This window comes from Lycorma delicatula, chromosome 5 (assembly GCF_047948215.1).
Source record: "Lycorma delicatula isolate Av1 chromosome 5, ASM4794821v1, whole genome shotgun sequence".
In the NCBI taxonomy this organism is placed as follows: Eukaryota; Metazoa; Arthropoda; class Insecta; order Hemiptera; family Fulgoridae; genus Lycorma; species Lycorma delicatula.
The window spans coordinates 38123373-38149625 of record NC_134459.1 but is presented as its reverse complement, the minus strand read 5'-3'; the positions used below and the strand labels follow the sequence as shown (position 1 = coordinate 38149625).

The 26253-nt window shown below is 32.3% G+C and overlaps 2 protein-coding genes across 5 annotated transcripts in view; both read right to left on the bottom strand.

The window, feature by feature from the left end:
- Stat92E (Signal transducer and transcription activator Stat92E) overlaps positions 1-778 on the bottom strand; it is a 111554-nt gene extending 110776 nt beyond the window's left edge. For all 3 annotated transcript variants that reach the window (XM_075365904.1, XM_075365903.1, XM_075365905.1), the window contains exon 1: positions 593-778. The gene's annotated coding sequence lies outside the window, so the exon portion shown is untranslated. The remainder of the gene's footprint in view (positions 1-592) is intronic.
- A 23380-nt stretch (positions 779-24158) lies between these two features.
- The window catches only part of P5CS (Delta[1]-pyrroline-5-carboxylate synthase), a 264054-nt gene continuing 261959 nt past the window's right edge, over positions 24159-26253 (bottom strand). For both annotated transcript variants that reach the window (XM_075365901.1, XM_075365902.1), the window contains one exon: positions 24159-25041. In XM_075365901.1, the coding sequence (XP_075222016.1) occupies positions 24878-25041 (164 nt within the window). In that variant the 3' untranslated portion in view covers positions 24159-24877. The remainder of the gene's footprint in view (positions 25042-26253) is intronic.

The following is a 26253-nucleotide window of genomic DNA, read 5'->3' as shown; positions in this document are numbered from 1 at the left end:
AATATTCAAGTGCATCCATACTGCCATATAAAATTATGAAAACAAGTAATAAGGTTTTAAATTACTTTTTTCAAACAAAATTTTCGCTCTTTAATTACTCTTTTATTGACTACAGGGTAAAAATTAATAAGTTCAGTCAAAATCCATCCGAATCGATTAAGAAAAAGGAAATTTATTATTACATAGAACGGCATCCCTCATTTATTTACTACGTAAATTCTTCACTAAGTAAATTAATAATTTTTAAAATTTGCGCAAAATTTCAAGTCCTTGGCAGAGTTGCATATTTAAAAGTCAAAGTGGGGCAGATATGCAAATGCATACAAAGAAACAACGTACAGGAGGAGCAAGTCCTCTTTGAATTAAATCCTTAATTATATGAACGTAATCCAAATATTTTTCAATAATATAACCTACAAACAAATTATTCGTTTTAAAAAATACCTAATAAATTAATAGAAATAGTTCCACAAAAAAAAAAGAGAGAGAAAAAGGTTTAAGAAAATTCAAAAGGTAATAATGTGCAACTCTTTAGGGAGTTAAATCGGTAACGAATAAAACAAATAGCCTAATTTGTAACCCTGCGACTTACCTGCAAATTTCCAAGAAATTTTCCCACAATAGATAAATATTATTGTAATATGAAATTCGTATAGATTAATTCCTATTAATTACACAATTAACAGGTAAAGTACTACTAAAACACAAATAAAACATTCAACCTTACATCCTGGTCAGCAAACGCATACTAACACAAGATTTCCTGGAAAGATGACACTCCCTGCCTGTCCATACCGGAGCAAACTATCAGTTTTTGGAAATTTTAAATAAGATAAAAACATGTGTTACTATGATTTTTTTTATTCACGTAACGAAAATTGTAAAAATAATATACAAAAGGAATATTTCGTTTAATTTTAACATTAACATACATAGTAATAAATTATTGAGTGACATCATAATTAATATAATGTCTGAATTTATATGATAAATCAATAAAATGCATAATTAAACATACGAATAGAGAAACTGCTAAAACTGTAATCTTTCGAATTATTTCATAAATAGGTATTTTTTATCTCGTTATTCCAAAATCCACAATTCAACTCATTCTGGTGCCTAAAATGAAAACTACTTGTTGGGTATAAAATTACACGTATTCAGCGTAAACCACTATACATTCAAATGTAATTGACTTAAAAAAAATCCGAACAAAAAATTTAAGTGTTATTTTATCAGTTTTTCCTTAAATATCGACCATTATAACTCTTTACCATATTGCAAATAAATATTACCATAATAATAAAAAGACTTATAGTCAAAAAACGTACATTCTAATTTACAGTTTTGAATGATATAATTTGTTTATTGGAATCTTAGATATTCTCTGAGAGTATTATTTATTTACCTACATTATTCTCTGGTTATTGTTTGTTTCACAAAACAGTTGTAAAATATTTTTTTAAATACAATGTGAATGGAGGAATTATATGATTTTTTAATAAGCATAGCTCAAAATAAGGTACTTATTGCAACAGATGCACATTTTTTGGTTTCAGTATGAATAAATTTTAATATTGATCTCTTTCTAATATGGGCCAACTAATGGCATCCTAATTAAGATGCAGAGTTTATAAGCAAACTAAATTATTAACTGCTGCCAAAACAACCTTTAACAATTTAACAGTTCTTGGATGGAAGTAAAACAAGTTTTTTAAGTATAAATTTGATTTAGTTGACCATTAAGGTAAAGTCGATAGGTGGGTGGAATATATTGAAGAGTTATACAAAGGAAATGAATTAGAAAATGGTGTTATAGAGGAAGAAGAGGAAGTTGAAGAGGGTGAAATGGGAGAAACAATACTGAGATCTGAATTTAAGAGAGCATTAAAAGATTTGAATGGCAGAAAGGCTCCTGGAATAGACGGAATACCTATAGAATTACTGTGCAGTGCAGGTGAGGAAGCGATTGATAGATTGTACAAACTGGTGTGTAATATTTATGAAAAAGGGGAAGTTCCATCAGACTTCAAAAAAAGTGTTATAGTAATGATATCAAAGAAAGCAGGTGCAGATAAATGTGAAGAATACAGAACAATTAGTTTAACTAGTCATGCATCAAAAATCTTAACTTCTATACAGAAGAATTGAGAGGAGAGTGGAAGAAGTGTTAGGAGAAGACCAATTTGGTTTCAGGAAAAGTATAGGGACAAGGGAAGCAATTTTAGGCCTAAGATTAATAGTAGAAGGAAGATTAAAGAAAAACAAACCAACATACTTGGCGTTTATAGACCTAGAAAAGGCATTCGATAACGTAGACTGGAATAAAATGTTCAGCATTTTAAAAAAATTAGGGTTCAAATACAGAGATAGAAGAACAATTGCTAACATGTACAGGAACCAAACAGAAACAGTAATAATTGAAGAACATAAGAAAGAAGCCGTAATAAGAAAGGGAGTTCGACAAGGATGTTCCCTATCCCCAATACTTTTTAATCTGTACATGGAACTAGCAGTTAATGATGTTAAAGAACAATTTAGATTCGAAGTAACAGTACAAGGTGAAAAGATAAAGATGCTACGATTTGCTGATGATATAGTAATTCTAGCCGAGAGTAAAAAGGATTTAGAAGAAACAATGAATGGCATGGATGAAGTCCTATGCAAGAACTATCGCATGAAAAAAACAAGAACAAAACAAAAGTAATGAAATGCAGTAGAAATAACAAAGATGGACCACTGAATGTGAAAATAGGAGGAGAAAAGATTATGGAGGTAAAAGATTTTTGTTATTTGGGAAGTAGAATTCTACTTCCCAAATAACAAATTTAACTAGCATTTTGTGCTATTCGTCCATTCCATCTTTAGTAATTACTAAAGATGGACGCATGAAAGCAGGAGTGATATAAAATGCGAATAGCACAGGCGAAATGAGCCTTTAGTCAGAAATATAATTTGTTTGCATCAAAAATTAATTTAAATGTCAGGAAAAGATTTTTGAAAGTATATGTTTGGAGTGTCGCTTTATATGGAAGTGAAACTTGGACGATCGGAGTATATGAGAAGAAAAGATTAGAAGCTTTTGAAATGTGGTGCTATAGGAGAATGTTAAAAATCAGACGAGTGGATAAAGTGACAAATGAAGAGGTATTGCGGCAAATAGATGAAGAAAGAAGCATTTGGGAAAATATAGTTGTAGGCAGGCTACATTTGGAATATATAAAACAAATTGTTAGGGATGTAGGATGTATGCCGAAATGAAAATACTAGCACTAGATAGGGAATCTTGGAGAGCTGCATCAAACCAGTCAAATGACTGAAGACAAAAAAAAAGACCATTAAAAAGAATTAAGTTTTTTATTATTTAAACTACTGACTGCCATGAACAATATCAATTTACCAGGTTTAGAAATACATTACTATTTATATTTATCATTGTCCTTTGCCATTTTGCTGCATCTTCCAACCAATTGTAAACAAAATTTACTAAATTCTCTTATATATTTAATCTATGGCAAACCCAGAAGCACACATCCTCATGGATGCGTGCCTCTGGGTTTTATTATGTTTATTATATTCACTGAAATATTAATTTTTTGATAGCCATCACTTGAACCTTATAATACACCCGAAGAAAACCAATTCAAAAAATATGTATTACAAATTGATCTGCACCAAAATAATGATAAAGTGCTGTGGACATTCATTTGTAAGTAAAATTTTTAAAAAATACCCTTTCCACACTTTTTCACTTTTTTCATCTTCTACAACCACATATTAGTTAGTTCATTGTCCAATTCTTTTATAAAGGATTTTTCGGGCCTTGGAATCCTTCCATTACATTTTCATATATTCCGATTTTTTGCCCTTTCTAGTGTTGAAAATGTTTGTGTTGTGATGTTGTGAGTTTTTCTTGTGAATGTGAGATCAAAAACAAAAATGAGTGTTTTTGCACTTGATTTTCTTGTTTAATTCTATTTTATTTGTGGTGCGTTCTGGTGTAAGGCAATTTCCTTCAGATCTTCTCTTATTTCTCTGATCCATCTGCATCCTGTCTTGGTGTTTTTCAAGTCGAGATTGTACTGTACTGGCTGTTTCAGAAGTCTTGAATCTTGCATCCTCATGACGTGTCCAAAGAATCCCATTCTCCTCTTATGCATGGTATCAATGATGGGTTCTAACTCTTTGTACATGACTTTGTGGGGCACAAATGACTACTACCCATCTTTCTGGTACTTTTTATTGATGCAGGTTCTTCCAATTCTTCTTTTGATTTTCTGGTGTCTGTCTATCTTTGATTGCTCATTCAGAAGAAACAGTGTTTCTGCTGCATAAGTGGCTTCTGATTTTAAAACTGTGTTTTAGTGTCTTATTTTTGTATTTATGGATAGACTTTTTTTACTGTAGGAGTACCAGGTTAATTTTTGAGCTTTAGCTAGTTTGTTTGTTCTTGTTTGGATTGAGGTTTAGGTTGTTTGTTATTGTTTCTCTGAAGTATTTAAATTAGGTTACTATTTTGACTTTATTACCATTTATGTTTACTTCTTTTAATTATGTTGGTTTTGGGGAAATAATTTCTGTCTTTTTGAATATTTTGAGGTCAATTTTATTTATAATGTTTTAAAGTTGTAATATCTATGTTTTAGCTTCGTTAATGTTGTTTGCTAGCAGTTCCAAATCATCAGCGAAACCAAGGTAGTTAGTTTTGATTTTTTTACCACTTCTATTTTTGGGTGGTATTTTTTGAGCCATTCCTTCATTACCATTTCCAGAGCACAGTTGAATAGTGATGGTGAGAGTCCATCACCTTGGTGCAGTCCTATTTTAATCTCAAATGGTACCGAGAGTTCACCACTGAATTTCACTTTTGATTTAGTGTTTGTGAGGGTCAGTTTAATCATGTTTATTAATTTGGTATGTAGTTCGAGGTGTCTTAGAATTTTTAATAGGATTTCTCTATGGGTGCAATTGTATGCTTTCTTGAAGTCTACAAATGTCATCATCATATCTCTGCTTCTTTTTCTGTTGTAATTGATTATTAGCTTGAGATCCATGATCTAGTCTGGACAGCTCCTCCAGAGTCTGAAACCTGGTATTCTCTTAGTTCTTTTTTCGAGTTGTAAGCCAATCATGTTGAGGATGATTCTTGAAAAAAAATTTATATTGTGGCTAGGAGTGAGGTTCTCCTCTAGTTGTTAGGGTCTGTTTTGTCTGCTTTTTTGTGCAGCGTGTGAATGAGAGCTGTTGTCCAGTGTTCTGGTAGTTCTTCTTTGATCCAGATGTTGACAAGCTGTTGAAGCATAATTTTTGGTGGTCTTCTTGCATGTTTTCAGATCTCTACAAAGGTCTGATCTTCTCCTGCTGCTTTGTAATTCTTCATCTTATCCAGTACTTGGTACACTTCTTTTATTATGGGAGGGTTGATGTTTTCTGGTGGTGTCATTATTGGGGTGCTGGTGTCAAAGTTTAGGAGTTCTGTCAGTTCTTCTGACTTCAGAAGTTTGTTGAAATATTTAGCTAGGATTTCTGCGTTGTTCTTACATTTTTCATTCTTCATTGGTAGGATTAGGATTTCATACTTTAGGGTTGTTTTTTGAAGGTTTTGTGGTAGTCTCTTGACTGCATTTAGGTGAATTCTTCTTCTTTTGATTTCAGTGTGTCTTTATGATGTAGTCTTTTTATGTTCCTTAGGGTTCAGGTGGTTTCTTTTCTTTGTTTTACCAGATTTTGGAAGGATATTTCTGATTTTTGGGATTGGTGTAATAGCCATTCTTGAAGTCTCTTCTCACTGTTTCGTAGCATTTGTTGTTCCACTATTAATGCTTTTTACGGTTTTATTGGGGTTAATTCTTCTGCGATTTGTTTAAGGTAGTTGACTAAGTCTTAGAGTTTATCTGTGATTATGTTATTTTTTCAATTGCTTTTCAGTAATTTTCATTCTTGATTGGTTAGGTAGGGCCTATTTTTCTTTTAATTTTAGAGGCTTGGTTTTGTTGCATCCTTGGGGAGTAAATTGAATTTTAATTTTGATTACGTAGTAATTTGAGGCTGTGCCTACTCCTTAGAGGACTTTTAAGTTGTAGATTTCTTTGTGGTGGTGTTTGTCCATGAAGACATGGTCTAGTAGCCATTCTCCTTTAGTATAGTTGGGGTGTTTCCAGGTTTTGAGTTTTGAGGTTTCCTCTTGAAATATGGGGAATTTGTGATAAGGTTGTGGTTTCTGCAGAGATCGATGAGTCTCTGTTATTTTCATCTGTTCTCTTTGTGGTGGGCCATTTTCTGATGATGTCGTGGTATCTTTTTTCTCTGTCTAGTTGAGCATTAAAATCTCTGATTAATTGTTTTACGTGATTTTTGGGGATCTTGTTTATGGTCTAGTTGAATAGGTTCCAGAACTTTTCTGTTTTATTACGGTATTTTGGAGATTTGATTTTATTATTATTGAGGGCATGGGAGTTTATTACAGTGTGGATTTTATTAGATGCTTTTAGGGTGAGTGTTGAGACTTTTGGGGATTGTGACTTGAATTCTTATACAGAGGTTATTATTTTGAGGGTGATCAAAAAGTCTGTTCGAAACTGTGGGACACTTTTCATCACTCTCTTCCCAGATATACATTTGTAGGGATGCCTTGAGATTCCATGGCATCCTGGTTGGTGTTTCTTATTTCCTGCAGTCCCATGATGAGAATTTTTTGTTGACCATTAGATTGTTTTTTTTTTTACTTTACCAGTCTGCATGAGTGAGTTTACATTATGTGTGAAAGTGTAATTGATTTGCTTCAATTTGATTTTGGATTTTTTATTGTTCGTGTTCGTGTGTACATTGTTATGGCATTCCACTGCTTCCGACTGCATGTTATCTTCTAAGTGATAATCTACCATATCTGAGTGCTGCTTTTTTAGTGTTGCTTGGTTTAGTCAGTAGAGTATTCCGTAAAATACCTTTCATTGTTGACTGTCAAAGGGTCACTCATAGTGGGACTAGGTCTTGAGTTACAACTGTAGATGTGATCTAGTGGGATGATATTGGGGTATTACTTGATAATAGTTGAAGTAGTGAAGTTTATTTAGATTCAGTTCACTGGACAAATTTCTCCTGTTTGTTCTGGATATACCCAGGCACATCTTGTGGAGGTTTGATCTAACTTTTGATGAAATTGTTATTTTGGAGAAAAGTTAAAAAGTCCGATTCTAAACATTATGTCCTTCAACTACTCTTTTGTAGAATTAAGTCAAAACAGTGCAAGGAATAAGTTGCTTACTTTCTCATCAACCGTAAGAGGACTCAAGTCTTTGGACTCTGCTTAAATTGAAGAACTACTTAAAATTTCATATTAAACCTTAATAAATTGAATAAGGCAATAGGAGTAGTATTTAGATTAGTAAGTTTAATGAATGTATGAACGCAAGGCTTCAAAACAATGTCTTTGTTTTGAAATTAATCATACTTCAAAATCTGTTCCATGTGATACCATGCAATGCTTACATTTCATTTTGTCTGGTTTTATAATAGTGAAACATTAAGTTGCTGTAACTTATTATCAGGTAATATTTCTATATGAACATTCTTTCGTAGATGGTCACTGTGGCACTACCTAGTAATTTGCAGTTTGTCCTCACTTCTCAAATGACCATGGTGTATTATGAACAGATTATATTTTTAGCCCCTTATTTATTTGTATTTTCTAAACTTGTAATTTTATTATCTTGTATGTGTGTAGTTAATATTCATTATCAGCTACTAATAGATTAAGAATGTAACTGTCCAGTGTAATAGGAAAGTATTCTGTATTGTTCAATGAAGTAAAATTAATTAGATACAACTTTTTGTAAACTTTATTTTAATCTTAGCTTGCTTGTTATTCCTATAGATAAAATTATGATTTTTCTTATTTTAATTTAATTAAATAATACTGTGACTAGCTTAATAATAATTGCGACCTGCTCCTCATAAGTATTATTGATAGCCAGATAGACCCTACTGTATTTCATGTCAGATGAGGCACGATTTCACTTATCTAGGCACATTAGTTTGCACAAACCAGATATTTGATGACTGAAAATCTTCACCAAATGTCTGAGCATCTACTTCTTGATTAGAAAATCAGTATATTGTGTGCTATTTCTGGTAATTGTATAATGAAGATGATATTTCTTAACTGGACAGTCAATATAGAAATATACTCTACAATTTTTGAATAATTCTAAGCTCAGTCAACAGATTATGAAAAAGAATAAGGCTTTTTCAGCAAGATGGAGCAGCATGTCACACATCAAATGACTTACGTTCATCATGCTTTTACTGAAGAATGGACTGTAAGCATAGTGGGGTTGCCTCCATGTTCCCCAGATTTGTCTAGTTGCAATTTTTTCTTTCAGGACTATTTGAAGAGTAGAGTTTATGAATCTAATCCCTACACTAGCAATGAAGGTAACTCTGAAAGTGAATTGAAGGTGAATATACAACAAGAAATTAATGTCATTGATTATGTTTTATGTCAAGAGACTCTCAGCATGATTTACCTGAGCACAAAAATGCACTACAGTGCAGGGTATTTACTTCAAACATCTTTTGTGAAAATATGGTAGATTCTGCCATATGGTAACTTCTGCTAATGTAAATACAAGATTTATTTAAAATTTGTATTTCATTCAAAAAACGTTACATGTCACAACTGTGTTTAGTTGGTACTAATTCAGCTTTAACTTGTTCACATGGTATTTCAATGTATAGCCGCAGCAGCAGCAGAGGAATGACATATTTAAGGTATTTTCAATTGTGCAGTATTAATATTAAAATTGTATTATTAGATATTATTGTAATAGTGATATGACAAAAAGTTATTGAATCTCTTTTTTTTTGGATATTTCTGCACTTTTATAACTGTTGTTGCAATGCCAACCTCAGACAAGTCTTAATTTAAGGTATAGGTGGTGGAGTTTTTAGGCTTGCATACTAATCAAAGAGACATTAATTGTTTGTATTTATGTTAAAATAATTTCCACATCACAATAAATAAGTACATGAATTAAACAAATAATGTTTGACTAATAAACTTTTCCAAATCTTCTTGTAAGTAGAAAACTAAGAAAGCTGTATAAACTCCAAAGATTAATGACAGATACTGATGATTTGATAGAAGCTACAGGTTTATAAGAACAATTTTCATTCCATGTTTATATTATCACCTATCATTTTGAATTAAATGTTGAAATTCTTGTTCTAGTTTCATTAAAGTTTTAAAATTGTTTAAAATTATAAATGAAATAGATTATGTGTTTATAAAATCTAATAATAAGTTATACATTTTTTTAATAAATACATAGATATAAACATATAAAATAAATACACATTTTTTAAAAATTTATTACGTATAAAAAATTTACTTTATTAATATGTTTACTTTCAGTTTTAATATAGCTGACTTTTCATTTGACATGGTTGATTCTTATTTTCTTCAAATGTTAACATTTTAAACTATCAGTCAACCATAAATGATATTAGTATAGAAGAAATCCATTCTTATGTTTTTGAATTAGCCATGTTGATGAGCATTTTTAAATTTTAATTGTGCTTCAGCTATTTTCATCATAGATTATCTATTATAATTTTTATGAATTTGTAACTAATTCTTCACAATCTTCATAATTTTTTTTATACTTATTGATTTGTAAAAATCATCTAGAATTTTAGCTTCTGAACTAGGTTATTGGTTTTAAGATTGCAGATAATTTTCTGTGTGTGCATGATATTTAAACTCTTTGGCAAATAAGTGAATGAAAATACTGTAAACTCCTAGAAGGGCAACACAGAATTTTATAATTTTTATAACATTTTGTAATATTTACTAATTTATTATTACAAAATAATCATATAACTAATAATTAATATTTTATAGTACCTTTTTTAAGAGTCCCCCACTCACAAGTACATTGTGGAACTACTGCCCAGAACAGAACTTTATTATTTATGAATATAAAATCTTAAAATCCATTATACCAATTCGGATGCAAAAAAAAAGAAGAAAATTGAAAAAAAAAGATTGTAAAATGTAATGGCCTACAGTAAGAATTGCTTTAACATATAAAAATGACAATAAACAGCTAAAGTTTGTTACTTAGTATAAAAATAAAACAAGTTTTTCCTCCCAAAGATACAATGCAAATTCACAAACATTGAATTTCCATCTTGAACAAACTGATTTTTCTTTTCTTACAAAAATTCTTTTTTGTTACAAATGGCACATCTTTTGTGGACTTCATTGTGCACCTTGTTACAAGCGGCAAATCCAAATGCTTTGGCTGGTGGCTGATGGATTCCAATTGCAAATTTATGACAACATATTGCTTTTGTCTAACTTATGAGGTACTAGACTCTTTTGTTATCAGCAAATAATGATTGTTTTGCTTGCACTGGGCCTAATATAAGGTGTTTCTGTAAATTTTATGCCTGAGTTTTGTTTCTGCACTGTTTCATCTTAAGTTCTTTATGATGAAGTGAGCTAACTAGCAGTAGTCACAACATGATGGAATTTAATCACTCATATATTCTCTAGTATTTCTTGTTCACTTCTGTACCTAGTGGTCATTTTATAGGTTAGGTGCTTTTTATTAACAGTAGTTAAAAAGTGGGACCTCCAGGAAATGGTATTTTTTTACTTTCTAAACACTTATATTTATTTTTAAATACTAATGTAGTTATTGAAACAACTTTAGAAATTAATGGAAATATTCTAAGAAAAAGTTTTAAATTATACAACCATAAAACATGCATAATCAAAAAAATAAGGGCACACATACAAGCAAACAAACAATCTTGACAAATTGAGATTAACTGTAAATTCAGAGCTGATATTAATGGACTAATTCAAGTGACATAAAAAAAAAGGTGTGTGAATTTGTGTGAATGCATTATATAACCAATGTATCTTTGAGAGAGAAATTAAGGAGTTTAAATGATGTGACTTCCTCTCTAAGAGTTAATACATATATTGCCATTTCTACTTTTATATTTTTACCTCCATTATTATATAATTATATTATATTATATAATTAATAATGAAGACATACAATTAACATAATTATTTCATGTTGTATTACTGTATTTTACAGCATATTTCATATTTAAAAAAATTATGTACAGTACTTTACTCATTATGTTGCACTTTTTATCATCTTATAAAATAACTTAATTATTTCATGTGAGAAATTCTATATAAGATAATTCAGACTCTGTATTTTATATATACTTATTTTCTATATAAAGATTCTTTTATTTTGTTGAAACACTTAATAAAAATCTTCATAAAAGATCTTGACTGCAACTTTCTTTGATTTTCAATTTCAGTTAGATTTCTGGAATTATTCTCTTGCTCATCATTTAGTGAAATTCTTTCCTGTAATCATATTTTTATTAATTTTTTATTTCATCTACTTAGAAAATGTTAGTGAATCTAGAGTTGATTTCTGACAATTATTTATTCATATATCTTTACATTTTGCATTAGTAATTTTATTATCAAAACTCAAACCATTGTGCTTGTTTTTAACAGGGATTTCCTAAATCTTTATTGAGGGTTGTTCAGACGAGGACAGCCCATCATGAAGATTCTTTAAATTTCTTTATTATTATGTAAAAGTCTACTTTAAAACCCACTGACTATTTTCAGTCATTAGAACTCTACGTGTTTTTGAAAAAATATGTTCTAAAAGTATAGATTTAATTTACAAAAATAATTATAAAAATGATAATTATAATTATAATTAAATGACAAAATATAATTATAAAAATGTAATAATTCTCTAATGATAAAATCACTTTTGATATTGAAAATTTCAGATGAATTTACTGGAAATATAGCATCATTCTAAAGAATAAAATGTTTAATTTATACCTTTATTATTGAGAACTAAAACATTCAATAAATTCTTTCTGAGGGATGCTCCGTATGCTCTCCTGCGACCCTACAGAGGTGCTATTACAATAAGTTATTTGCTTGCTTACCAACGTATGTATCAGTTGATAAGGGAATGCTTCTATCCACCATTAAATGTCAAGTAAGAAGTTAGTCCAGATAAGAATATTATTACTGTTTCATTCAATAAAACTTTGTAATGCCACTTTGCTATGAATTGCTGAGTTTTAGCAGAAAATTGATGAATTTTGTGTCTGTTTTCATGTCCTCCATTTTATGTTCAGTTTGATTAAATATTAATTGTTTTTATTTATTTTTAATTGTAATATTTTATATTAATATCAGATTAAGTAATAATTTTCTCACAATAATAGACCTAATAATTGTGACACAAAATTACATCAGTTTTCTCCTGTAACTCGACTATTTGTAACTGATTTAATAAAATAAAATGTCATTTTGTTCAAAATAAGAGGCATAATATTTTAGCAAATAACATAAATTTTGATAAAACTAATATTAATGAAGGTATAACGGATTGAAAAATAAACATGGCCGCCATTTTGTAATTTGCAAAGTCATTTAAGTCCTGATTTTTTGCTAATTTTAAAACTTTATTAGCAAGATGTTTACCTATTATTAATGTGATTCATCTATACAAACTTAAGATATAAAGTTTTATATAAAAATTACAAAATGACAGATGACAGGGGGCGAACGAAGGAGAAATTGCCATTTTTCCTAAGATATTTTTTGTTTAGTTTTACAAGTAGAATTCGAAAAAGTATAGCCATTTACCATTTTAGAAACACTCTGTATATTTGTGTATTGATAGTTCTGCTTATAGTACTGAATTACATGGTGTAGTACCGTCAGGTACTAAATACTATTTATTAATAGGGAATCACCAATTAAAATTAAAGAAAAAATATTTTGCACAAAAACTGTTTAAAATCTAATTTTAAATAATTTAATAAGTTCATATATAGCTCATAAACATTTTCTCTGCAAGATGGGATCGTTTTCAAAAGATCTAAAATTTTTAATTTCAAATTTAAATTTAAATTTTCCAGTTTAAATTAACCTTTTTTTATGAAAGTTATATACAATTCTGTTAGCTTTCTTTAATTTTCTGTTTCAATTTAGAAAAAAAGTTTTCCCTTAAGGGATATGCTCCCTTATATTACTATATTATATCACTTAAGGGGTATAATTTTTTGTTACTCTTTTTTTATTGTCACGTGCATCTTGAGCGACTAAAGGTCAAAAAATGTTATTTTTCATCAAGATGAGCCCAGGGCCACAAGAAAATATTTCAAGTGAAATAATAGTAAGCAATATTACGATTTCACTGGTAAATTTTTAGGTTGTTCATGCATCATTTTTTAAAACAGTAACACAGCTTAATCAGTATTATGGATATAAACTGAAATAAACCAACCTATTGAAGTAAAATCTCATTTACTTAGTTTTATATGAATGCAAAAGTAACTTTTATGCAAATAAAATGCTTTTAGTAATAATTTGCAGACAACGTGTACAATTCATACCTAGCGTTCGGTACAAACATTTTCTTCACTATCTACCAGTGGCGACTAGTAGCTAAAATTAGTGGGGAACTGCTCCAGAAAATTTTTTTCTAGGCCTTTTCAAGGCCATGGCTAAAGTTTTCTGTAAAATAAAAGAACTGAAAAAAATGAATCAAATAGAATAGCTGGAAGCAGGATAATAATTTAATTCTAAACTTTTTCACATAAAGAATATGGTACACGATTTTTAAGCACAATATGCTTAAAAACTGTATTCAGTTTAACCAAATAAATAATAAAATGTCAATATAGATAACATTTTTTGTATTATTAGATAACAACTTAATAAAATGCCTACTTAAAAACACTATAGTCCAACGGTGCTTAATTTAAACTTCTATGTACACAGAAACAAATACATAATTAGTTTTTACTAATTACCTTCTCTTTCACCCTTCCAGTGTGTTTTTGGAAAAATTTGGAAATCAAAGAGCCCTTGCTTTCCACCATCTTCCGATCACTACTGAAAAAACAACTAAACTGCTTTCATATTCCTTCCAGCGACTAAACTAGAATAGGGAACCAACAAGGAACGTTCCGTACACATGCGGAGTAAAAAAAAAACTACTTTCCACCATCACACCAGGGTCAGCACTGCAGGAGCGACTGTTCTCTCTCTCCCTCGCAGCCTCGCGTGCAGCTTCCTATGTGCACATGCGCACAACAGCCAAACACCACGCGCCGCTGGAACTGTGAAGTGTACAGTTCCATACAAAGATCTTTGTACCTTTTTCATAAACTGGGGGATGGTTAAGCTTAAGGATTATATATTGTACAAGTATAGTGGTACCTTGAGATACGAATGTCCTAACATATGAATGTTTTGAGATACAACATGAAATATTCTAAAATTTATACCTCGACATACAACGAAAAATTTGAGATACGAATTTGCGGTGTGTGATAATTGCATAGGTGATCCCTAGATGGCAGAGCGTTCGCTCAGCTTTCCCCCCGCCGCTTCTGCCCACTATGTCGCTCTGTTTGGTTGTTGAGACCACAGTCCTCTGCATGGACGCCACGACGTGTTATTCGCTTTGTTTGTGCCTGTTTTTCGTGTCATTTTGGATAGTATATATACTGTACTCTGCATATTTTTTATTTTAACCATGGATCCCAAAGTTAAAGACAAAACTGGTGGAAAGAAAAAGCCTAAGAAAATGATCTCAATGGAAGCGAAACATGAAATTATTGCAAAGCATGAGCGTGGCGTTCGTATCATCGACTTGGCAAAAGAGTATGGCCGCAATCCTTCTACAATATCTACGATCATCAAGCAGAAGGAAGCGATAAAGAAGCTGCAACCTTCCAAAGGCGTCACCATTATTTCAAACTACGAACTAGTATGCATGATGAGATGAAACAGCTACTTTTATTATGGATTAAGGAGAAGCAATTGGCAGGTGACTCTGTTTCTGAAGCGATTATTTGTGAGAAGGCTGGCGCCATCTTTCAAGACCTCAAGCGTGATGTAACCGAGACGGAGGGAGAATCATCGCAAGGCGGTGAGGGGTTCAAAGCTAGTCGTGGCTGGTTTGACAATTTTAAGAAACGAAGTGGCATTCATTCAGTTATTCGTTATGGAGAGGCATCTAGTGCAGATATTAAGGCAGCTGAAAATTTCATTAAGGTTTTTGAAAAACTCATTAGTGAAGAAGGATACCTACTGCAACAAGTGTTCAATTGTGACGAACAAGGTTATTTTGGAAATAAATGCCTAGGCGCACGTTTATCACGGCTGAAGAAAAGAGTCTATCTGGCCACAAGGCTATGAAAGATAGGCTAACACTTGCCCTTTGCGCTAACGCTATTGGGGACTTCAAAATAAAACCGTTGCTAGTCTACCACTCGGAAAACCCAAGAGCCTTCAAAGCTTATAAAGTTATGAAAGAAAAATTACTTTTTCTTAATACTATAATTAATTATAGTTCTGTGGCGTGCAAACAGTAAAGCATGCGCCAGTTTTTTATTGAGTGGATGAACATAGTTTTTGGGCCTTCAGTGAAAAACTACTTAATCGATAATGGTCTACCGCTTAAGTGTGTCCTTCTGTTGGATAATGCTCCCGCTCACCCTCCTGGCCTTGAGGATGACCTTTTAGATGAATTTAAATTGATTAAAACTGTCTATCTGCCACCCAATACAACGTCTACCCTTCAGCCCATGGATCAACAAGTTATCTCCAATTTTAAGAAACTTTTCACGAAGCATCTTTTCAAGCGTTGCTTCGAAGTTACCGAAAATACGAACCTAACATTGAGGGAGTTTTGGAAGAATCATTACAACATTGTGATCTGTCTTAAGCTTATAGATATTGCCTGGCAAGGTGTTACCAAAAGAACATTGAACTCAGCTTGGAGAAAATTATGGCCAGATGTTGTTTTAAAACGAGAGGGATTCGAACCCATTGAGGAGGAGATCGTATCCATTGGTCGCTCCATGAGCCAAGAGGTAGACGAGGCAGATGTTGCTGATCTCATTGAGGAGTATGCTGAAGAACTCACGACGGAGGAGCTGAAGGAGTTACAGAAGATTTCCCACTCGGGGGGTAATGATGGAACTCAGCAGTGAGGAGGAGGTCAAGCCGGAGGAGAAACTTACTTCACGTGAAATTAGTGATATCCTTGGCAAGTGGCAGGAAGTGTCTGATTTTGTGGAAAAAAGACACCAAGAGAAATTGTCTACAGGGAGAGCGAGTGCCTTATTTGATGATAGGTGTCTCACATTCTTTCATAACATTTTAAAAAGAAGGCAGAAACAGACCTCTCTTGATCGTTACCTTGTGAAGGTCTCACGCAGTGAAAGTCAGGAAAGTGAGGCCAAAAAGGCCCGACGTTAAAGTGATGATTAATAAACATTGTGTGTTATTAATATATTAATAAATAAATTAATAAACATTATGTGTGTTATTACTCGTTTATTTATATACAAATTATGTATATTATATGTAATTTAACTGTGTTTTGGGTTAGTATCGCTAGAACGTATTAATATATACTACATTATTTTAAATTGGAAAAATTGCTTTGAGATACGATTTTTTTGCCATACGACGATGATCACAGAACGAATTAAATTCGTATCTCAAGGTACCACTGTATAAAGAAAGAATTAAAGAAAACAGGACTCATATTAAATGTTATCGGTAATATTAAATCGAAATAGGTGGTGGTGCAGTTCCACAGTGCCTATATGCGAGCCGCTACTGCTATCTACCTACAAAAATTGTGGTACAGTAGAATTTTTTTCTTATGTTCTGAACCGGTTACTTGTTTTAGGTAAATGAAATACTAAAATAATTTCAGTTTCTTTTCTAAACTTCATTTACGGGAACCATATTGCATCTTCTACGTGATCAACACATTTCTGTTGATCGCAAAATCATTGTATACCGTTCTACATATGAGACTTTTATCGAAATTATCTATTCCTGTGAATAGTTTTAGGACGTGATGTGTTTCCTCGAGGTGCTAAGTGACTTGTCCGGTCTGATACAGTTTTAAGTCATTAGAAATGCCTTAGCCTTTTATTTTTTTTAGAGCAACACCAATAGCTCTAGCTACACGTACTTAGACTTTATTTAATTTCATGAATGGGGTTTTATCTGCCTCTTCTTTCATAAATTAATGAACATTTTGTATTACCTCGCGAGTCTAACTGTATAACGACTTAAAATTCAACATCTGAATTCGACGTTGTGAATTTAATATTGAATTTACTTTCAGTGATATCTTGATATTAAATTTACAGAACAAAATAGATCGTAAAATAAATAAAACAAAAAATGGAAAAATTAAATTAAGTAATAATATCTTCAGCTTCTTTCCCAAGGTTCTGGAGAGAAAACGATTTGTACGGAAGAAGGGTTTACACTTTCTTGAATCATTATTCGTAATGCGTAGTGGTTGATCTCAATGTGGTATTCACCAGTGTCCTTTGTCTCAACAAAATAGCATTCTGCCTCTTTTATAAATCCATCCTCATATCAAAGATGTAAAATAATTACTCGTTGCTCTGCATCTTACCTTCCTTCTATACATCATTTCCTTCCCTTTACTTTCTATACAGAATCATTACATGGTATAAATCGTAGCTACTGAAGCAAAAGATGACAACTAGTAAATAAATGTCGAAAAATTATGAATGCACACCTACAACCTAAAAAAATGCAATTGAAGGTCCAGAGGCCTCATGAAAGAAGCTGATGGTAAATGTCCAGTAAAGAATATCCCTTTACTTAATTATCTTTTGGAAAAAGCAGAATATACAAATGAATGAATCGGAAGCGGCCAGCTACCTTCATACCAAGCCATTCAGATAATATTAGGATAATCCTTTCTTTTTATTCTTTTATTATAATATGTAAAGTGAACTTTTACTAGTCATTTGTATTACATAGTTTAATAGCCTATTATTATAATAGGACTATTGTTATAATATTTAAAATAACTTTATTTTAAATTGTTCAACAGGAAATATTAACTTTTAGTATAATCTGATTCCTATTAAGGTTTCCAGTTTATATCTTTGTTTGATTTTTCTATTGTCAGTTTTTTATTCTTACAGGAAGTGTGGATATAAGAAATTGTTTTTTTTTTTCTTTTTCAGCAGTGCTAATTTAAGTTGGGTGGGGATTCCTTCCTTGGCATTCAGACAGAAAGACTGTGTTCCATTGTGCTAGTGAATAGTGAGTGTTTATGCTGCCCAGACGGTCTACTACTTCTACCTGCGTCGCCAGACCATGTGAAGGGGTACCGCTAGGACACCAGCCGGGCGGCCAGGTACCTGAATTTCAGGCTATTGTCTTCGACAGCTAAGAAGAATAAGCTTTTATAACTTTCTTTTCTTCTCTTTTCATTTTTTCTGCTTTTGTATAGTGAACTGTTATAGTCATTAGTACTTGTATAGCTAGTATATATTAGTAATTGTATAGCCTATACAAAGTTTGTATAGAACTATTGTGTTATTATTATATTGTATTGTGCTGTGTTTTATTTCAGGAAAGTGTATTCTTAAGCAATAATTTAAGTTAAAATTTATTTTTCTTTATTTTTAATAATAATCTATAATGGAGAGCGTAGTTGCCACACGCAAAGACGAGGCCCGCCCTCGTCTGGCCAAGCGAGCCAAGAAGGGTTTGGGGGGTTCTAAGATCCCCAGACCCTCTGCATCTGCGGGACCGAGCTCCCCGAACGCTTCCAGGCCGCCCACGCCATCATCCGGCCGCTCTGGCGCCTCCAGAGTGGCAATGGATACAGGGGCCCCTGCCCGGCGGCCGATCTTGCTCCTCAACAGAAGAGCAAGATCCCGCCAATCATGCTGGATTGTCCAGACAACTGGACGGGACTATGTCGGGCCTAGTCCGTGGCAGACTCGTTGCCAAATGCACGGATGAGACTTCAGCTTAACAGCGAGGAGGCTTTTAGGGTGGTGCAGTCCAAGGGTGTGGCTTACCACACCTACCAGCTGTTGAGAGACAGGGAGCTGAAGTCGGTATGCCGGGGGATCCCGTTTAGAACTCACCGAGATGGGACTGGACGTCTCGTCGGTGAGAAAATTGACGACAAGGATTGGCAAGGAAACTGCCACCTGTCTGGTTGCGCTGAAGAGGACCCCTGATGTCCGTAAGATCTACGATATCGACACCCTGTTTTGTTGCAGAGTGAAGATGTCAGAGTACGTACAAAGGGCGGCCCTCCCCAATGCCATCGTTGTCAGCGGTTTGGGCACTCAAGCAATTATTGCGCGAGGGCCTTCAACTGCCTGAGGCAGCATGAGACTGCCACCTGCACAAAAACTAGAGAATCCCCGGCAGTCTGTATCAACTGTAAGGAAGACCACCCCGCTAACTACCGCGGGTGCGGCTACTATAAACAGATGGTAGCCAGACAAAATATTGGCGCTGCCCCGACTCCCGCCAGCGGAAGATCGTGGGCCAGTGTGGCGTCCGGTGCGAAAGGAAAACCGACCGTCCCCTGGACTCACGATGCGGAGAAATCCGTAGAAGTTGCCCCGGGGGCGGGGCTCCCCGCTGAGGAGGCTGCAGAAAGCCCACTCAGATCGGTTTTGCTGATATTGCTTTCAAAACCCTGCACAAGTATTATCAACAGTTCTTTTAGTTCCCTTTGTCAAATTAAAACATGGCTAAGAAGCTCCACTGTTGAAAACTAGTTAAATGGGTTAGTTATGTTAAACATTCACCGATAATGGGTTTTTTCTAACAAGGAGAAATTATAAATTTTAATAAATACCAGTACTTTATTTTTCCTTTTGTTATTGTGTATTATTGCATAGCACCCACCCTCCCCATGGACTACCTTCTAACATGAAAGAAGTTAAATTCAGAAGATTTCCGCCTCTTCTGATTTGAGCTGGATACACCCTTGCTGCAATATTCTAATGGTATCGGAAGCCATGACAAAAGAATGAATCAATAGCAGATTATTTTTATAATGAAATACAAAAAATGTTTTGGAATTTTATTTTTTCAATATTTCTTTTGTAACGTGGAAATTAGTAAATTCACAATATATGAAAAAGTACAGACTAAAAAATACATGGAAGATTTTAAGGAAATGTTATGGACCATGATTGAATACTTGAAAAACACATTAAAGTTAATAGTTAAGGTAATGATGTTAAATCTTTATCTAAATTTTGCTCTAATGAATGATATAAAAATGAAATTTAATCATATTTATCACATACTTTTACCTGTGTTCCTTGTCCTTTTGAGTTAAAAAAAAACATTTTGCATTTCGAATTAATATGCAATTAGTATAGTTAAATCGGTTTGAAATTCAATCTATGAATTTCTGAACGATCTTAAGCTTTTTTTTGTCTTCAGTCATTTGACTGGTTTGATGCAGCTCTCCAAGATCCCCTATCTAGTGCCAGTCATTTCATTTTGGTATACCCCCTACATCCTACATCGCTTAAGAATTTGTTTTACATATTCAAACGTTGCCTCTCTGCACAATTTTTCCCATCTACCTATCCCTCCAATATTAAAGCAATTATTCCAGGGTGCCTTAATATGTGGCTTATAAGTCTCTGTCTCTTCTTTTAACTATATTTTTCCAAATGGTTCTTTTTTCATCAAATTGCCGCAACAACTCTTCATTTGTCACTTTATCCTCTGATCTGATTTTTAACATTCTCTTATAGCACCACATTTCAAAAGCTTTTAATCATTTCTTCTCAGGTACTCCGATCATCCAAGTTTTTCTTCCATATAAAACCATGCTCCAAACATATACTTTCAAAAATGTTTTCCTGACATTTAAATTAATTTTTGATGTTAGCAAATTATATTTCTGACTGGTAGCTCGTTTCGCCTGTGCTATTTGGCATTTTATGTCGCTCTTGCTTCATCATCCATCTTTAGTAATTCTACTTCCCAATTAATAAAATTCTTCTACCTCTGTAATCTTTTCTCTTCCTATTTTAATATTCAGTGGTGGATCTACATTATTTCTACTACATTTCATTACTTTGTTTTGTTCTTGTTTATTTTCATGCAGTAGTTCTTGCTAAGGACTTCATCTATGACATTTGTTGTTTCTTCTAAATCTTTTTTACTCTCAGCTAGAATTATTATATTATCAGCAAATTGTAGCATCTTTATTTTTTCATCTTACTGTTACTCTGGATCTAAATTGTTCTTTAACATCATTAACTGCTAGTTCCATGTACAGATTAAAAAGTATCGGAGATAGGGAACAGATTATGAGTATAGGGAACATCCTTGTCAGACTCTGTTTTTTAGTATGGCTTCTTTCTTATGTTCTTTGATTATTACTGTTACAGTTTGGGTCCTGTAAATTTTAGTAACTGTTCTTCCATTTCTATAATTGAATCCTAAATTTTTCAAAATACTGAACATTTTATTCCAGTCTATGTTATCAAATGCATTTTCTAAGTCTATATATGCTAAGTATGGCAGTTCTTCAATTTGATATAATCAATTTTTCAACATTACACATTAAAAATCAGCTGTAACATTTATTGTTTCCATCACCATCTTCAAAAAAAAGGATATATGTTTTTAAATCCTGAAATCATCATATTACATTTTGGCCATGCACTGTATTGTGGTCTTGGGTGAGTGAAGTGGTTGTGGATTGGTTTGCTGCAGGTTGTTTATAGCCCATTAACTATAGTTTTCTTTATTTAAGTTCCTATTAACATAAAAATGATCTTCATCACTCATGAAAAGTTTTTTTTTTAGAAATACGAGGTGCGACAATAAAGTAATGAGACTGATGTGAGAAAAAATGTTGCTTACCATTTTAGTCATGTTTAGTGTGGTCTCCTTCAAAGTAGTTCCCCTCTGATTGCACACACTTATTCCAGCGCTTCTGCCATTGATGGTACTCATCTTCTGTAATATCCTCCAAGACCCTCGTCACAGCTTTTTGGACATCTTGTGTTGTTTGAAAATGGTGTCCCCTTGACCGCCTTTTGACTCTTGGAAATAGAAAAAAGTCGCACAGAACGATATCTGGTGAATAAGGTGGCTGTGGTAGTACTGAAATTTGTTTTGAGGTTAAAAATTGCTGTACTGACAGAGCAGTATGGGATGGCAAATTATATTGATGCAGAATCCAATTATCAGCAATGTTGGCACGGACATGAAGAACTCATTTACGAAGTCTTTCTAAAATTTCTTTGTAGAAATATTGGTTAACTGTTTGTCCAGGAGGCACCCACTCTTTATGAACAATTCCCTTGGAATCGAAGAAGCACACAAGCATGCATTTCACTTTTGACTTTGACATGCGAGCTTTTTTTGGTCTGGGTGATCCCTTTGAGCACCATTGCGAACTTTGGCGTTTTGTCTCTGGATCATATTGAAAAATCAACCTTCATCACCAGTGATAACACGGCTCAACAAATCTGGATTGATTTCCGTTTGCTCTAACAGATTGGCTGCCGCATTTTTCCGTGTTTCTTGCTGTTGTGTGAGATTTTTGGGGACCATTTTTGCACAAATCTTTCTCATACCAAGATCTTCAGTTAATATTAGACAAACCGTTTCTCGATTGATGTTAAGTTTTTCTGCAATCATTTTCACGGATAATCTTCGATCAGATCGTATGATTTCACGCACCCTGATCAAGTTGACATCTGTCCGTGAGGTTGATGGTCGTCCACTGCGGTCTTCATCTTCAACATTCGTTCTGCTTTCACTAAAAATTTTATGCCACCGAAAAACTTGAGCTCTTGACATAACCTCCTCTCCAAAAGCCTTCCAGAAGCTTACCATAAGTTGTCGCTGTGTTTTCATCCAATTTAACGCAAAAAGAAAAGTGGCATACCATTGCGCAATATTTTGCGGTTTCATTTCTGTGACGAGAGACACAAACACGTGTTCACTTATTACAGCACAACTCACAACTGAGCAGTTGCATCAACGTGCCGCTTGGACTAGAAGTAGCTTATAGACCAAGGTCAAAGATGGTGTGCCTATGCAAGCTGCAGGGTTACCACATCTTGCAAAGAAAAATCAGTCTCATTACTTTATTGTCGCACCTCGTATGTGACATTCAGAAGTAGTTCAAATACAAGATGATGTTGACACTTTTTGACATCAAAGGCATTGTTTTAGCTGCAGGCATTCAACCTTCACTAATACCTCAGAAGTCATCAGACATCTCTGCTAAAATGCGAGGAAAAAGAGATCTGAACTTTGGCATGGTAAAAGAATCACAAGTTGTTGTGATTCTTTTACCATGAAAATGTGTTAGCCAATTCACAATTTTTTACAAAAAAATGTGCTCATTGTCTTCTCTTACTCACTTTCTACCCTCTTACCTAGCCTTTCCTGACCTTTTTTTCCCAAAATTAAAATTAATTGGACATTAAAAGGATTTAAGGCAAAAGAGTCCATAAAAGAAAATTCACAGTACACCTTGAAAGCTATTTCAAAAAGTACGTTCCAAAGCTGCATCTAAAGTGAAATGAACATTTGGAAAAGTGTGTATAACAGCAAGGATAGTACTTGAAGGAGATTAACTTTATGCCACAAAAAATAATTAATAATTTTCTTAGATAAAGTTCAGTTAGTTCTTGAACAGACATACAGATGTGTGTGCATGTGCATGTGTACATGCGCACATGCTTGTGTGTGTAATAAATAAATATATAGCTTAAGTAAATAAATATACTTAAAATATTTAAGTATGTTAATTTAATTGTTGCTTTTAATTTAAGTATCTATTATATTAAATGAATGCTTAAAAAATTATGTCAGCGGTGAGTTGTTCGTCTTGTAATTTGTTTTTGTTTTTCTAAATGTATATTATTAAATGATTGACTGCTGTTTTCAGATACTTACTTGCTGTCTTCTGTTGTTATTTTGTGGTTGTTCTTTCCTTTTATAAGGCAAAGCAGTGAGGCACATTTTGAGATTTTCATCTGCATCGAGAAAGAGAAATGTATAAGAAGAAAAATGCAGTCTCCATTCAAAAAGTGTTACATTAAAAATATGAATTAAATGTATACAAGATAAAACTATTAAAATATCCACTGATGTAAATCAGTTTTATGACTATTCATTATAGGAAAATATGACGAGTTTACACAGGTTTACAAACAAGGGTGTTATTCTAAGCTGTTGATTGGTGTTCATAAAAAATCACAACTAAACCTTATTTTTTACTAAAACCACTTAAAAATTTATTTCAAATTTAATTTTTACAAAAATAAATACTTTTTAGAATCATTTTATCCTTACATATAATAATATATTAAGATAAATTATTTTAAATGCTGGAAAAAAAATATTGTTAAAATTATTAACAACTAACATTAGATTAAAATGGAAATAAAATCATTTTAATTTTTTTACACCAGTTTACTTATAAATAAACAAGTTTTAATAAATATTCATCAGTTATAATTATATTAAAAATCTTGCAAATTAAGTTCAGAATTCAAATGAAAATAAAATTAATAAATTAAAAAAACAAAATAATATGAATGAGTTCATAAAATCACTAAATAATAGTAAAAAAATTAAAAAGGAAAGAGTTAAAATCTTCTTTGAAAAAATTCCTTTTATTTTTTAGGAATATGTAAATTCTAATCTGTTTTAAAAATAAGAATTCTAATTCAGTAGCAATAAATATTTTTCATGTAATAAAATAATCTTCCATTTTTTACCCTAAATAAATTTTTACTATTTTATTTAATATTATTTGTTTGATATTTTTATTACCTGCAAATGAATACAATATTCATATCATATCACTTAAAAAAAAAGGTGAAATAAAATATTGTTTGTTATTACAAATTACAGGTTGTTTTATTTGTTAGGCCCATTTCTATTTATATAATTATTTTGTTTTTTTTTAATTATTCAATTTATTTAAACTGGAAGGGTTTCATGTAGGTAAGTCTTATCACCACCTTCTGCAAAATCTGCTGCTGCATGTCCATCACCATTAAGTACCCATTTGGTTGTTAATAGACCTTCAACACCCACTGGACCACGAGCATGTATTCTGGCTGTACTAATTCCTACTTCTGCACCTGTTAAATTAACAAATAAGTAGATCTTTTAAGACACAAAATCACAAAAAAAATGTATGTTAAAGCAAATTCAATTTTAGTTGAATATCAATAAGTATTCCAGGCTTATCTAGTGGTTAATTTGTCATTGCAAAATCAGTTATTTAACTGCTGATTTTTAAAGTCGAAGGTTCATGCCCTAGTAAGAATTAGTTGCTTTTATATGGATTTGAATGCTAGACTGTATCAAGGTACTTTGGCTGGGGTTCAATTAACCATGTGTCTCAGGAATGGTTGGCCTGAATCTGTACAAGACTATCTATACTGTACAATGAGTAAATGACTGTACTCATTTACATGACATACATGTTATCCTCATCTAATTTGGCTATGGGGGAGGGGAGCGGGTTGCTTATTACCGACTAGTTGAACAGATTGCAATGTACACATTAGGAAAAAAATTATCAATATATATACATTGTTTATATAATTGTTTTCTTATTTTGACAACTAAATAAAACTTTATTTATTTATTGAAGTAACATCAGGTCACTACTCGCAATCATACACCTACTTACAATTACTGTAATCAGAATCCCTTTATTTGCTGGCAATATGATTTACTGTGATACATGAAAATACACTCTCTTTTAAGATATGAGTATTTATAGAGAACTGTTCAACTACCACCGTGTAAAACTTCTAAGATCAAAAAATGAAATCCAAGAAATTTTAACATATTTTGTTCAAAAATTTATAAAATTTTAAGTAGTTGTAGAAGCCCCTCTTTTGGTATGAAAGTTACTTTTTTCTAACAGATATGAAATTGAGTGGGGTTGTGGCGGTTATGATTGATAATAAATAATGGATTAAAATTATACCGACAATAATTCTTACTTTTTCTTACATAACTTAGTATAAATGTTATGTAGGGTTAATACATATAATTTAATTATGAAATTTGCTTTTTTAATAATTAAAAAAAAAATTAAATAACTTCATTATTCTATTAATGAATTTTCCTATCATTTAAAATTCTAAAATTATTAAATATAGAATGATTCATTTTCAGAATTGTGGACTTTTACTTCATAAGACTTTTCAGAAATAATTAGTAGTACCTCTTCAGTGGAGTTAATGATGCCTGCCTTAAAAAGGTTTGGAAACCGCTTAGGGCAAATAATATTATATTTGCTCGTTTTGTTCGTTTAATAAATTGATTTTGTATAATTT